At 40.0% G+C, this 13,451-nt stretch overlaps 1 protein-coding gene across 1 annotated transcript in view; it reads right to left on the bottom strand.

Annotated features, from left to right (window-relative positions):
* Positions 1–943: 943 nt before the first annotated feature.
* Positions 944–13,451, bottom strand: part of GABRR2 (gamma-aminobutyric acid type A receptor subunit rho2) — a 145,093-nt gene continuing 132,585 nt past the window's right edge. Inside the window, exons 7-9 of the mRNA XM_077487262.1 lie at positions 13,260–13,412; positions 11,636–11,832; positions 944–6,041 (exon numbers count right to left, since the gene is read on the bottom strand). Coding sequence (XP_077343388.1) covers positions 5,730–6,041; positions 11,636–11,832; positions 13,260–13,412 — 662 coding nt within the window. The 3' untranslated portion in view covers positions 944–5,729. The remainder of the gene's footprint in view (positions 6,042–11,635; positions 11,833–13,259; positions 13,413–13,451) is intronic.

Raw genomic sequence — 13,451 nt, 5'->3', positions numbered from 1 at the left:
GGGAATCGTACACGAACCGAACAGCGTTCCTGTGCAGTTCACATGCAGTTCCTAGTGTGAATGGGCCCTAATACTTTAGAAAGGTATGTATGACCCCAAAATTTCCTTTCTCAAACTGTTCAGCCTTTTTAAGGGGATCTTTAAACTTCAAGTTCATTTTTATATATCATCCTGGAAATTTTCTGGTAATGGCATTTTTATTATAAGACTAACTTCTGTTTTTTGAGGAGCTGCAAGTGATGTTATTCATAAACTTTCTACTGGAAATGATGAAATTTGAGTTTCCAAATCTACCCACTAGCCAATACAAGCCATTACAAGAAAAATCTGCTTTACCATTTTGTTTTTTCATTTGGTATATATATATATATATATATATATATATATATATATATATATTATATATAAATATTTTATTATTATTATATGATAAATAACATAGCAAGATGTACGAAAACCCCCTTGCTTTAACTTTAAAAATAAGACTGTAAATTCGAGGAATTGTTGCCAGGTAAGAAACCTGCTGGTGATTTAGAATCGACTCATTACTGAAAATGAAAAAAGTTGTTAACACAATCCTACCACTTAGTCTACCAGCATTAAGTGACCCAAGCCCATTTTGGTGCTGGTATGCAAGGCTAATGTAATACTGACATAATGTATTTGGATAGTTATGTAGCATTTTATTGAGCAGCATTCTAAATATATATACTTTACACCAAAAAAAGAATAAAAAAAAGTTCCAATAACATTACTGATATAATTAAAGAGCAAAGTGTGGCATATAGGTATTATTCAGTAAAAAGCACTTCATATACTTACTGAATATGTCTTCTTATAACCAATAATATATATTTTGTTAAAAAAAAAGGTTTAGTAGATAAAGAAATTTGTTCATGAAGCAAGGTCTAGGTTTGTATACTGCAATCACTGTCATCAATCATAGCATATACATAGAAAAAGTCATGTACACTTTATTTACATTGTTGATCTGATAGGTCTGACTTTTATATACATATATAATATATATACATATAATTGTACATACATATAGATAGAAATTAACCAGATGAAAGTGTAATATGTCAATTAAAAAGTTGCTGTGCAATTTAGTTTTATATCTGAAGAGTTTTATGCACTGCATTATATATATATATAATAAAATTTACAAATCTCGGTTAATGCTAATTGTCTAGAATCAATGGCACATCTATCAGTCTGTCCCCAGATGCCAGGGTGCTAGGGGTAACCTTGGACTCCGAACTGTCCTTTCAGGCCCACATACAAGCCCTGTCCAAATCATGCCGCCTTAGCCTCCGTATCATTTACAGAATACGCCCCTTTTAACTAATGTCACCACCAAGCTTCTAATTCACTCCCTGGTTATCTCTTGCCTCGACTACTGCAAGTCCCTCCTCGTTGGATTACCTTTACATAGACTATCCCCCCTTCAGTCCATAATGAATGCCGCTGCCAGACTCATCCACCTTACCAGCCATTCAGTGTCCTCCACCCCTCTCTGCCAATCCCTGCACTGGCTTCCACTCACCCAATGAATAAAATTCAAAGTACTAACAATAATTTACAAAGCCATCCATAACTCTGCCCCTAGTTACATCACTAACCTAGTCCCAAAATACCAACCAAGCTGGTCTCTTCGGTCATCCCAAGACCCCCTGCTCTCTAGTTCCCTTGTCACCTCCTCCTATGCTTGCCTCCAGGATTTCTCCAGAGCTTCTCCCATTCTTTGGAACTCCCTACCCCAATCTGTCTGACTGTCCCCTAATCTATCAATCTTTAGACGATCCCTGAAAACCCTTCTCTTCAAAGAAGCCTATCCTACTTCTGACTAACACTGTTTTACTTCCTCCATCAGCTCATCCCCCCACAGCTATTACCTTTTGTATCAATTGACCCTTCCTTTTTAGATTGTAAGCTCTAACGAGCAGGGCCCTCTGATTCCTCTTGTACCAAATTGTAATGTAAATGTAATGTCTGCCCTGTTGTAAAGCGCTGAGCAAACTGTTGGTGCTATATAAAACCTATATAATAATAATAATAATAATAATAATAATAATCTCTGTGCGGCACTTTTTTTTTTTTACTCTTCTTGACAAAATTGAAATCTTGCATTTTAATTTGTATTACTGCTGCAAGACTGATTTTCTTTGTTTAAAAATACTGAATGCAATGGATTTATGATGCCTAATTTCTTTCCCAGGGGTGTACTATTGCACAATATCACTAGAAGTGTCCTTTGTGCTTCCTCTCCCACACAAGTATGTCACTCATGTTCCTGTATTCTGCAAGAGCTTGCAATGACCTTCATACTTAATGAGTGAGCTAAAGGAAATAACGCAGTGTGCTCTTCCCAGCAACTGGTAACTTGTATAGGTAGGAAAAGTGACCTTTGGAACATAATAGCTGGAGAAGGCAAATTTGTGACCAGAATGAAGGAACATAGTCTTTTCATTAATATTACAGGGTCGCATGAAATGTGAATTTCATGGTGGAAATATCCACCCAAGCTAAAAGTAGAGCTATAGGCAAAACATTTTTTTTTTCATTTTGGATAGAGCAAGGGATGGTCATAACCCCTGTCAGTTTTTTTTTCACCATCTATGTCCCATTTGGGGGTTTTACCTTTACTTCCTGTCTCATGGGCAAATAGAAAGCGAAAAGAAAACCCTTCAAATTAAGGAAATCCCTTAGGGACCTCCAGGTTACTAGAACCAGGAAGAACTAGGGGACTGTTCCCATTGGAAGATTACTATTACTTTTATGGGGACAACCCAAAATGTGGGGTTTTCTTTACTTTCAATAACAATGGTAAATGGGACAAATAGAGAGGGTGAATCTCCTTAACGGGGACACACACAGCAATGAAAAAAGACAAGGATTCCAACCACTCACTCCAAAATCAAAAAAAAAAAAAAATGTTACCCTTTAAAGCTGCTACTGTATGTATTCTTCTAGTTGTGCTGCAATAAAGGTGTATTCCAGCAATGGCGATAGCTATGATGGGTCTTGGAAAACACAACAACTAACACTGCTTCTTGGCAATCTCTCTGATCATGTGACCAGATGGGTTTTATGAATGTACAGTATATCTACTGCATATTGTACTATGCTGAAAATACCTGTGTGGTAGCAGTCCTTTTGTTGGGGATTGTTAGTGGTGGCTCTAACCTGGTTCTGTATAGCTGTCAAACACAACCTTAAACTTGACAATACAACAGCTAACATCATGAAATTATTGTGCTGCATGATTTTTAAATGCATTCAACACCATATGGTGTACCCATGAGTATTATGCTGGTTAGTTGGGATAATTCAAGGCCATATGATTACAATTTCAGCAGAATAATAATAAACTGGAAAATATTAAAATTCAGTCCATAAAAAATATAAAATATTAAAATTCAGTCCATATCTTTCAGGTTCAATCCATAGCATTCAGTAATCTATGTGCATTAATAACAATGACCCTCGTGTTGATTAGCTTTGCATTTTCAGGAAATGATATACCAATGAAAGCAAACATTTCTGTATTTGTATTTATGCCATGCTATTACATATATATAATCATTTATATTGCTGTATACAAATAATTAAAGTAAGCTTATGAGAGCAATTAGACTTCCATCATTTTACCCACCATTACCAACTACAATACCTCTAGCATCTGTGAAAGAAAGTATTTTTTATTACATTTTTCAGATAAATTCAACGCTATCTGGTGAGGTACTTGCAGAGAAAACAAAACTTTTTTTCCCAGTTCAAAATCTCTCTGTACGTGATTTTAATTTTACCAGTGCACTGCATTAAAGAGGACCTATCCTTCTTAAACCTAAAAAGCACAGGTGTATGCAGTTCTGCAGGCAGAACTAAAAACACATTCAAGTCTGCAGCACAGTGGCTAAGGCTGGCCATAGATGGTCGAATTTAAAAATCATTTTCTTTTGAAAATCAGAAAATGTGTGAATTTTGTGATCCGATGATGCCACCATTGATTTCAAAATTCGACCAACCAAGCCTTCGATTTCACCTCATGTTGCTACAGAAAATAATTTTCGTGGCGGGGAATCTTCTTTTCTTTCCGGGAATTTTCTTTCTTGCACGTGCGCATTTCTTTTTTAATTATGGTTCTTGCACGATTCTCCCATCATTGATTGGAAATCGTTCCTTTTTCAAAAAATTTCCATGTCCAATTACTCAAATTCGATGGCTGCACAAAATCGGCTGTTGCTGCAGCCCACTAATGGGGTGAAATACGAACGAAAATTCTTAGATAAGATTTTCTAAATAAAAAATGATTTTGAAATTCGACCCATGTATGGCCTGCCTAAGTGGTTAGCACTTCTGCCTGGTAGCACTAGGGTTTCTTGGTTTAAATCCCAACCACAGCACTACCTGCCTGGAGTTTGCATGTTCTCCCTGTGCTTGCGTGGATTTCCTCCCACATTCCAAAGACATGCAAATTGGCCCTAATATATGTGAGTTAGGGACTTTTGAGTGTAAGCTACTTGAGGACAGGGACTAATGTGAATGTACAATATGTATGTAAAGTGCTGTGTAAATTGGCAGTGCTATATAAGTACCTGTAATAAATGAATTCTAGGGAGCTCTCATGTGCAAACTGCAAGATCTCATGGGCGAAGGCCTTTTTTTTTCATAACAGATGACTAACAGGTAGTGGTTCCTGACTTTGCACATGCATCTATGGCAATCTATCACAATATCTTAGGCTTAATGTACACGGGTTATTTTAAAACCTCTCCTGAACAATTTTACTTGACAGATAGTAACCGATGTTTAAAAACATCCGTTGTGCCACATTTACATGCCGTATTTGCATTTGGAAGCATTTTTTACATTGAAAATAGTCATAAATGCTTCTCCATTAAAAATGTCTGTAAACGAAACATGGCTAGACGCGAGTTACCACGTTTAGCAGCGTTTACAAGCTGTTACAGGCATTTGGCATTTCAAATGCCTCTGAACATCCATCCTGAATGCATTTTTTTGCTTTCCAAAACATGCTTCTAAACACAACTGTCTAGAAATGACTATAAACTACCCTGTTTATTCTTGGATGCATGCCAGTAGGTTGAATCACTCACACACTTCTTTCATTTCTGGGTGAGTCTAGCAGCTTGCCTTCCACCCCCACTAGATGCCCTGTGTTAGCAACGCTACTGCCACGCCTCCCTCTACATTACACTAGTTGCGCCTGGGGCAGGTGAACTCTCTTCCCACCCCTTTCCCTGCCCTGGGATTTGCGGCCCCAGACCCCTGGGCAAATGCCCAGTGAACCCTTTGGCCAGTCCTGGCCTGCTCTATACCCAGTGATTAAGTGTTAGTATTTAAGAATTTATTGAATTGGCGGTCTAGAAATTTGTCTCCACGGGAGTCCTTTGTTGATTATGTTCAATAAAAATGCCAGTAATACTTACATATTCTAACAGCAAATGTAAAAATTAAAAAAATCATTGTAGTCAGAAATTGTAAATGCAAAAATGTAAATTAAATTGCATTAGGGCATTTTTATCTAATAGTTGTAAAGTAACATACCTGCCATTTTATTGAGGTATTTGTTCTTTTAAAGGATAACAGCAATCATAATTAGCAATTATAAAATAGTAAAGGCATTTAGTCTAGATCCCACATTCCCATTATTCACATGGTGAAAGAGTCTTAAATGTGAAGAGAGTCCTTCACTACAATTCTTAACAGAACACAGACCAATATATCAAGTTAAAAAAGATAAAGGACCCTGGAAAGATCATCCTTGAATATGTGTCAATTGCGTGGGTATTCTGCATTAGCCGCAAGCCAACGTGGCCCTTACGTCCTTTTTTCCTGGCGGTATTAGAATTTGGACTCAAGGTCAAATGCACCACCATTTTGTCCTGCTTCTCTACGTCTTCTGTGGCAATCTGACTTTTAGTGTATCCAGCCAAACTGTTGGTGTCAGGGTCACCATACATTCCATCCAACATCATTGTCTTTGTGTGAGACATCCCACATGTGCAGGGAAACTGAAAAGGAGACAGGGAACTTTGATTAGCTGTATCTTACTATTGTGAGTTTATAAACAAGAAAGTTATTTACACAGCTCATTGCATTTCTGCATGCAACAAATTGCTTGAAGCATATTAAGCAGCTAATTAACTTTGAATTGGAAAAAAATATTTTTTTATCATTTAAAATTAAGGAAGTAAAATTGTAACAAACGACATAGTGACCTTAATTAAGGTTCATAATAAAAATCATAACTGTGTTTTTAACTTTTAATTACACATTTGATTAAAATATTTTCTTATGCAAAGTTTTTTTTATATATGAAACATATTGACTATGCCAGCATGTAAGGTCAATTTGGGAAATAATATAACTGAGATGTTTACAAATATTGCTGAAAATATAGTAGAGCATCTGTAAGCACACACTAATATCAAAGCGTTTATTTTCATTTTTCCATAAATCTATGCCCCAAGCTAATCCACAGCGCAGAATTGGATAACATACATTGCAGATAATCATTTTAAGCAATGAAATTAAAGACACAACATAAAATAAATGCATCAGTACATGCTAACAATTCACATGCGAGGCCAGCCAGTCAGTGCTTCTCTCTCACGTAGAAACGACCCTTGGCCATGGCTTAGAGGTTTAAGTAGTAGCCAGGCAAGGGTTGGCAAGGGTTGACAATAGGGGGTACAGCCAGTCCTACCATAGTGGGTTCTGGCCCCATCGGGTGAGAAGGGAGGCCAAAACCCGTCAGTCATGTGGCAGGCAAAAGAAGAAACTGGGCTGTTGGGAAAGTTGGCAGAATGGAGGATGGAGAAGAGTGAATCTGGGGAGGAGGATCAGGGAGATGTAAATGGAGAGACGAAGGGGGACTCAGATCATGCTCTGGGAAGTAGACAATTGAGGGAATGAGGATCGGAGGTAATGCTGGGTGGGAGGACAGGTTGAAGGATGACTGCATGGATCACCTAATAGGCAGGAAGACCAGTGAGCGTAGGACATGATCAGATATAGGCTCGGCAGGAAGACCAGTGAGCATAGGACATGATTAGATATGTGCTCGGCAGGAAGACCAGTGAGCATAGGACATGATCAGATATAGGCTCAGCAGGAAGACCAGTGAGCATAGGACATGATCAGATATAGGCTCAGCAGGAAGACCAGTGAACATAGGACATGATCAGATATAGGCTCGGCAGGAAGACCAGTGAGCATAGGACATGATCAGATATAGGCTCAGCAGGAAGACCAGTGAGCATAGGACATGATCAGATATAGGCTCGGCAGGAAGACCAGTGAGCATAGGACATGATTAGATATATGCTCGGCAGGAAGACCAGTGAGAGTAGGACATGATCAGATATAGGCTCGTCAGGAAGACCAGTGAGCGTAGGACATGATCAGATATAGGCTCGGCAGGAAGACCAGTGAGCATAGGACATGATTAGACATGTGCTCGGCAGGAAGACCAGTGAGCAGGGCTGGACTTACCATTGGGCTTGACTGGGCTCAAGCCCATGGGCCCCGCCCAATAGGGGGCCCCGCAGGCCCCCTGAGATACACAGCTGAGTGTACTCGGCTTGGCTTCACTCACAGTCACGCCCTATGATGGACATAACACAGGGACTGAGCATTACTGTGAGCTGAGTCAAGTAGACTCGGCTACTCTTGGCTCCGTTCGGGACTGCAAGAGGACCCAAGAGCTGCCGAGAGGACCTGAGAGCCGCTGAGAGGACCCGAGAGCCGCTGAGAGGACCTGAGAGCCACCGAGATACACAGGACTCTGTATCTCGGCAGCGCCATTTTTAAACTTCAAGACTGCAATGACAAGGCTGCAAATGACACTGACAAGGCTGCAAATGACACTGGACAAGGCTGCAGATGGACACTGATAAGGCTGCATTGATGGGTATTTAAATGTAAGTTTTTTTCCTTAAACTTCCCTCCTAAAAGTTTTTTCCCTTAAAATTCCCTCCTAAACATGGGGTGCGTGTTATACGCTGGTGCGTGTTATATGTCGATAAATATGGTAATGTATAGAAGGTAGGGCCCAAAAGTGACTCAAGCCCAGGGGCCCCCACCACCCTAAGTCCTGCCCTGCCAGTGAGCATAGGACATGATCAGATATAGGCTCAGCAGGAAGACCAGTGAGCATAGGACATGATCAGATATAGGCTCAGCAGGAAGACCAGTGAGCATAGGACATGATCAGATATAGGCTCAGCAGGAAGACCAGTGAGCATAGGACATGATCAGATATAGGCTCAGCAGGAAGACCAGTGAGCATAGGACATGATCAGATATAGGCTCAGCAGGAAGACCAGTGAGCATAGGACATGATCAAATATAGGCTCGGCAGGAAGACCAGTGAGCATAGGACATGATTAGATATAGGCTCGGCAGGAAGACCAGTGAGCATAGGACATGATCAGATATAGGCTCGGCAGGAAGACCAGTGAGCATAGGACATGATCAGATATATGCTCGGCAGGAAGACCAGTGAGAGTAGGACATGATCAGATATAGGCTCGTCAGGAAGACCAGTGAGCGTAGGACATGATCAGATATAGGCTCTCTATCTTTGCCTAGGATTGATTACTACAAGAGGAGGCACATCCTGGAGGAAAGGGCAGAACAAGCTCACTTGTAGATATTATAGTTACAGGATGATACAAACCATTTACCACTGATACAAGTGCTTACAATGATCAGCTTTTATTTATTTATGAAAAACCTTTATCCCAAAAGGAAATAACTGTTGTTGTAAATGCGTATAAAGTTTGAGCTGGAGTTCAGCTTCAATTTGTTAGTGTATCTAAATCTGCTAGTATATTTAAAGGTCCTCTCCCCCACATGAACAATGCTGCTCACATGTGCCCCCTGTGCAACTTCATCCAGGGTGGGGGCACTCTAATGCAGGAGGTGTGCTACTGGCCAAATCAAGTTGGGAAAACAGAGGGGAAAAAAAGCCTAAAAAATAAAGCAAATGCAGCCATCACACTTAAGGATTGACAAGCTGCAATATATTACATTTTTGTTTTGGGGTTTAATACCGCTTTAAACCTCATCTGAATTATCCCCTCGACTCCTCTCATTATTCGATTTTAGACTTTTATTTCATCCAGAGATGCAGTAAAACTATACCTAACTTCTAGTTAGAACAGCCTAGTAGTTTTTTTTAACCCTTTCATTACCAGAGATCACTAATGGCCAGATGCCCAGGCTAAATTTAGTAGCCTTGGCCTGCATTGGTTAACTTTACAACTCGGATTAATTGCATATCCAAATATGTATTTTTATATTTTCAGGACATAGCTGTAAAAACAAAAACAAAAAAAACGTTTTTTAATACTGTAATTCTATTAAACAAATTAACACTGCCACCTGGCACACTGCAGTGCCATTGACAGGCTCAATTATTATTTTGTACATTTAGCCTTTAGCCTGCATGTAATTAGTATGTCATAGTGATCACATAATTGGGAAACACTATGATTGGTTCCAAATTGTTTGTGGGGATTTGAGATTGGCAGTGACATCTGAGTTTGATAGCTAGCAGCAGTGCAAAGAGTCACTGAACTGGAACATACTGGGGTTGATTTACCAATAGACTGTTCGCTTTGCAAAGGAATTTGCACTTTGCAAGGGAATTTTCACTATACCTTAGTGAATGAAGTGAATCTCTTCTCCAATCCTGTGCAAGCAAAGGCATGTGATTGGGTATTCTTTGCAAAGTGAAATTTTACTGCATTTAGTATGCTTTGGGGCAAATCCCATCTCAAAGTTCAAGTTTGCTTTCATAGTGAACATTCTATTAGGTTTTAGTAAATCAACCTGTCTGTGTTTGCATAACAGAGGTTGCAGAGCACTGCGCCCGGGCCCACCCACCTGTGTGACATTAGCAAATTAATATTCGCTTATGTCTCGCTGCTTCTCCTCCCCACCAATCAGGAAGTGACTCCTGAGACTCGATTGGCCGGGAGTCTTAAAATGGTTCTCAGGATCTGCCTCCTGTTCTGCCAGGAGGAGAAGTATTGGCCCCGGGGCAGCAGAAGTCTCTTCTTGGAGCCCTCCACCAGATTCAGAACAGCAGTGCACCGCCTCCTCGTGTTCCTCCCTGCACCTCTCTTGCAGAATAAGGTAAGGCTATGGATCGCGGGGGAGGGGGGTTGGGTGGGAGTGTGAGAGGAGTGCCCCCTATCCAGTGTGAGGGAGGCCTGTGGGGTCTGGGGTGTAGTGCCGGTGGATCGATCGCCACGCAGAGGGGGGTCTGGTGTGTAGGGCCAGTGGATCGATCGCCATGTGGGGATGGGGGGTCGGGGGTGTAGTGCCAGTTACGTGCAGAGGGTATGATTCTACAGCAATCCAGTGTTCCAGCAAAGAAATGGTTAAAATGCTGGCTGCAAATATGAACCAAAAGGCAAACTAAGCTACATTTTAGGAGGTGTCACAGGTTAGAAAGCCATTCAGAATAGATGGCACTGCATTGCATAAATGTGCATACCACTGAGTGTGTGTGTGAGAATGGAGTCAATGGCTGAGACTGTAAGCCCTTGTACACACGGTCGGAGATTCCGACGGAATGTGTCTGATCGGACCGTTTTGTGGGATATTCTGACTGTGTGTGGTCTACATCGGACTGTTTCCGTCGGAGTATCCGACGGACCAAGTTTTCCACGCATGCTCAGATCAAATTCCTACACCAAAGCTATTGGCTACTAGCGTGAACGTAGTCCCGTCGTAACGAAATAACGTAATCACGTCGGATTTTCTGTCAACTTTGTCCGAACGTGTGTATGCAACAGTTTCGGACAAAATCCGTCGGACAAAATTCGACGGATTTGGTTGTCGGAATCTCCGACCGTGTGTACAAGGGCTATGAAGAGCAGGTGAACAGTGTAACAGACGGCAAGATAAGAAACTCCTGAAAGTGGCACAAACAAGTGACAATGACGTTTTCCAAAGGTAGGGGTCTAGCATGCGTTTGCAACCTCCTTTTTCAAATACCATCCTGCCTCACTGTTTAGGTCCAGATCAGTGGTGCATGGGGGGGGGGGGGGTGTAGTGCCAGTGGATCACCCTTTGATCGATTGATCAATCAATCATGGCCAAAATTTTGACCACCAGCCGCCACTAATATGTATGTATAATTAAAGACATCCCAAAATACTGAAAGACAATTTTTTCAAATACACGTATAAAGTATAAAAGTATTATATACAAGATGTCCAGGATTTCCTTTAATTTTTACTTAATCCACACATAGCTATATGTAATGCTATATGTAATACTATGGTATTGTGTGGCTTTAAAATGCTGAATTTGTGTCAACAGTAGAAGCCATGTCAGCGCTATGATGAAATCATCACTGCTGTTCATTGATTGAAGTTTAACTTTGTAAGTATTTTGGCAATTGAGGTTCAAGGAAGACACCTTACCAAAATTCACTTTCAGATTCACAACAAAGGGAATCTTTTGCATCCTCTACATATTATTAAGTCTTTGCACAGTTAATGAACTTTTCACAGAACTGTGTTCATAACAACGAAACCAAAATTTTAATCGCAAAACATCTGTTAGATGATATGTCCAATTTTCTTACCTTTTCTCTCATCTTCCTCTCTTTTCTCTCTTGCACTGTAGTCAAGTAATTGACAGCAGCATATTCCAACACCGATAGAAAAACAAACACAAAACTAACCCACAGGTATATATCAACAGCTTTAATGTATGATACTCGGGGCATGGAGGCGTTCACTCCAGTAATGATGGTTGACATGGTCAGCACTGTTGTTATACCTGAGAAAAAAAAAGGAAACCAAGATCTGTTAATACAGAATTAACCCACATTAAACCCACATATCTCCTAAACTCCATTTGCTTTGGCACAATATACCCACATACTGTATTGGAATGGTTAAAATGTGGGAAAAAAGGAGAAATGTGCTCTTGATATGCAGTGTAAGAACCATGACACTCAACAATTTATTTCAAATATAATATTCAAAATGTTCAAAATAGGTGGCCACAGCACTAAGGAAAACACAGATATAGTTTAGAAAGCATTGATTCCAACTCAAAACAGTTATGGCATGAGTTGTACTGACAGCAATCAAAAAACCCTATAGGTCATGTAGCATTTCAGTGGAGTACCAGGATAAGATCAATAAAGTATTTATGTAGCCAAACGGTAGCTTTGTTCTTACCAAACCACATCTAAAAGTCTAAGGTCAGCAGTTGGTAATAGCTCACAACCAAAAAAAAAAAAACTATCTTTACAGACAAAGAACCATAATGTATCTGATTCTCACTGAAGTTGGTCATATGCACATGGAGAGAATACAGAAATCCTACAAAAGGACATGCTTGCAAAGGTCTAGAGCAGTGATTCTCAACCAGGGTTCTGTGGAACCTAGAGGTTCCTTCAGCATTGTGCAATTTCTGCCTCTCAGATAAGTTCCCACTGACACCATTGATCTTTTTAGCTATCTGTAAGGAGGTATTTCTTCCCAATGACCACAAATGTAAGGACCATTCTTCCCACTGACCATCACACTAATGTATCATGAGTTGTAGATGTAAAATTTTTAGCAGTGGTTCCCCGAGACCAGAGAACTATTTCAAGGGTTCCTCTGTGTTGAAAAGGTTGAGAAAGGCTGGTCTAGAGTGACTTTTTGTAACATATGGCTGACGCTCATTCCGCAGCATTTTATCCAGGACAGTAACATTGTGCCCAGAGTTACAGAGAATGGGGGCAAAGTATCAATTTAACTTTTTTCTTTACAGCTATATTTCAGATCTGCTATATGCTAGTGATTTATACTGAGGAACCTGTGCATTTTACTGCAAGGCCCTTTTTATTTTTACATTTTAACCAGAGTGCATGTTTACATTTACAAATGATTCATATTAAAAAAAATATATTTATATAAGTTCTGGTAAGTTCCATATCAAAATCTTCATATCAAAATGCCTATTAAAACAAGCATAGATGGACCAGCAAAGTGGCTTAGTGCTGGAGTCCTGCTCAGAACACTATCTGCATGGAGTTTGTAAGTTCTATCTGTGCTTACATGGGTTTCAACTGGTTTCCTCCTACATTCCAAAGACATGGTGGTAGGTTAGTTGGCTCCTGTCTATATCTTAATATTAGGCATATATGAAAATAATTTTACTGCAATCTTCTTTTCTCATCCACCTGTACATAAAGAGGATTGCGGCCTTACCAAGAGAAACTCTGGCAGGAACGGCTCTGCGATCTATCCAGAATGAGACCCAGGACAGCATGACCATAAGAGTTGCAGGGAAATATGTTTGCAGTAGGAAGAAAAAAATGTGACGTCTCAATGTAAAATTAATATACAGCCGGTTGTACCACCCTAGAAGACACAGCATTTATATTTTTATTAAAAAAATAA

The sequence above is a fragment of the Lithobates pipiens genome, unplaced genomic scaffold (genome assembly GCF_037356315.1).
Source record: "Lithobates pipiens isolate NorthernLeopardFrog02 unplaced genomic scaffold, aLitPip1_a1.2 Scaffold_18, whole genome shotgun sequence".
NCBI classification, from domain to species: Eukaryota; Metazoa; Chordata; class Amphibia; order Anura; family Ranidae; genus Lithobates; species Lithobates pipiens.
This window is presented reverse-complemented; position numbering and strand designations above follow the sequence as displayed.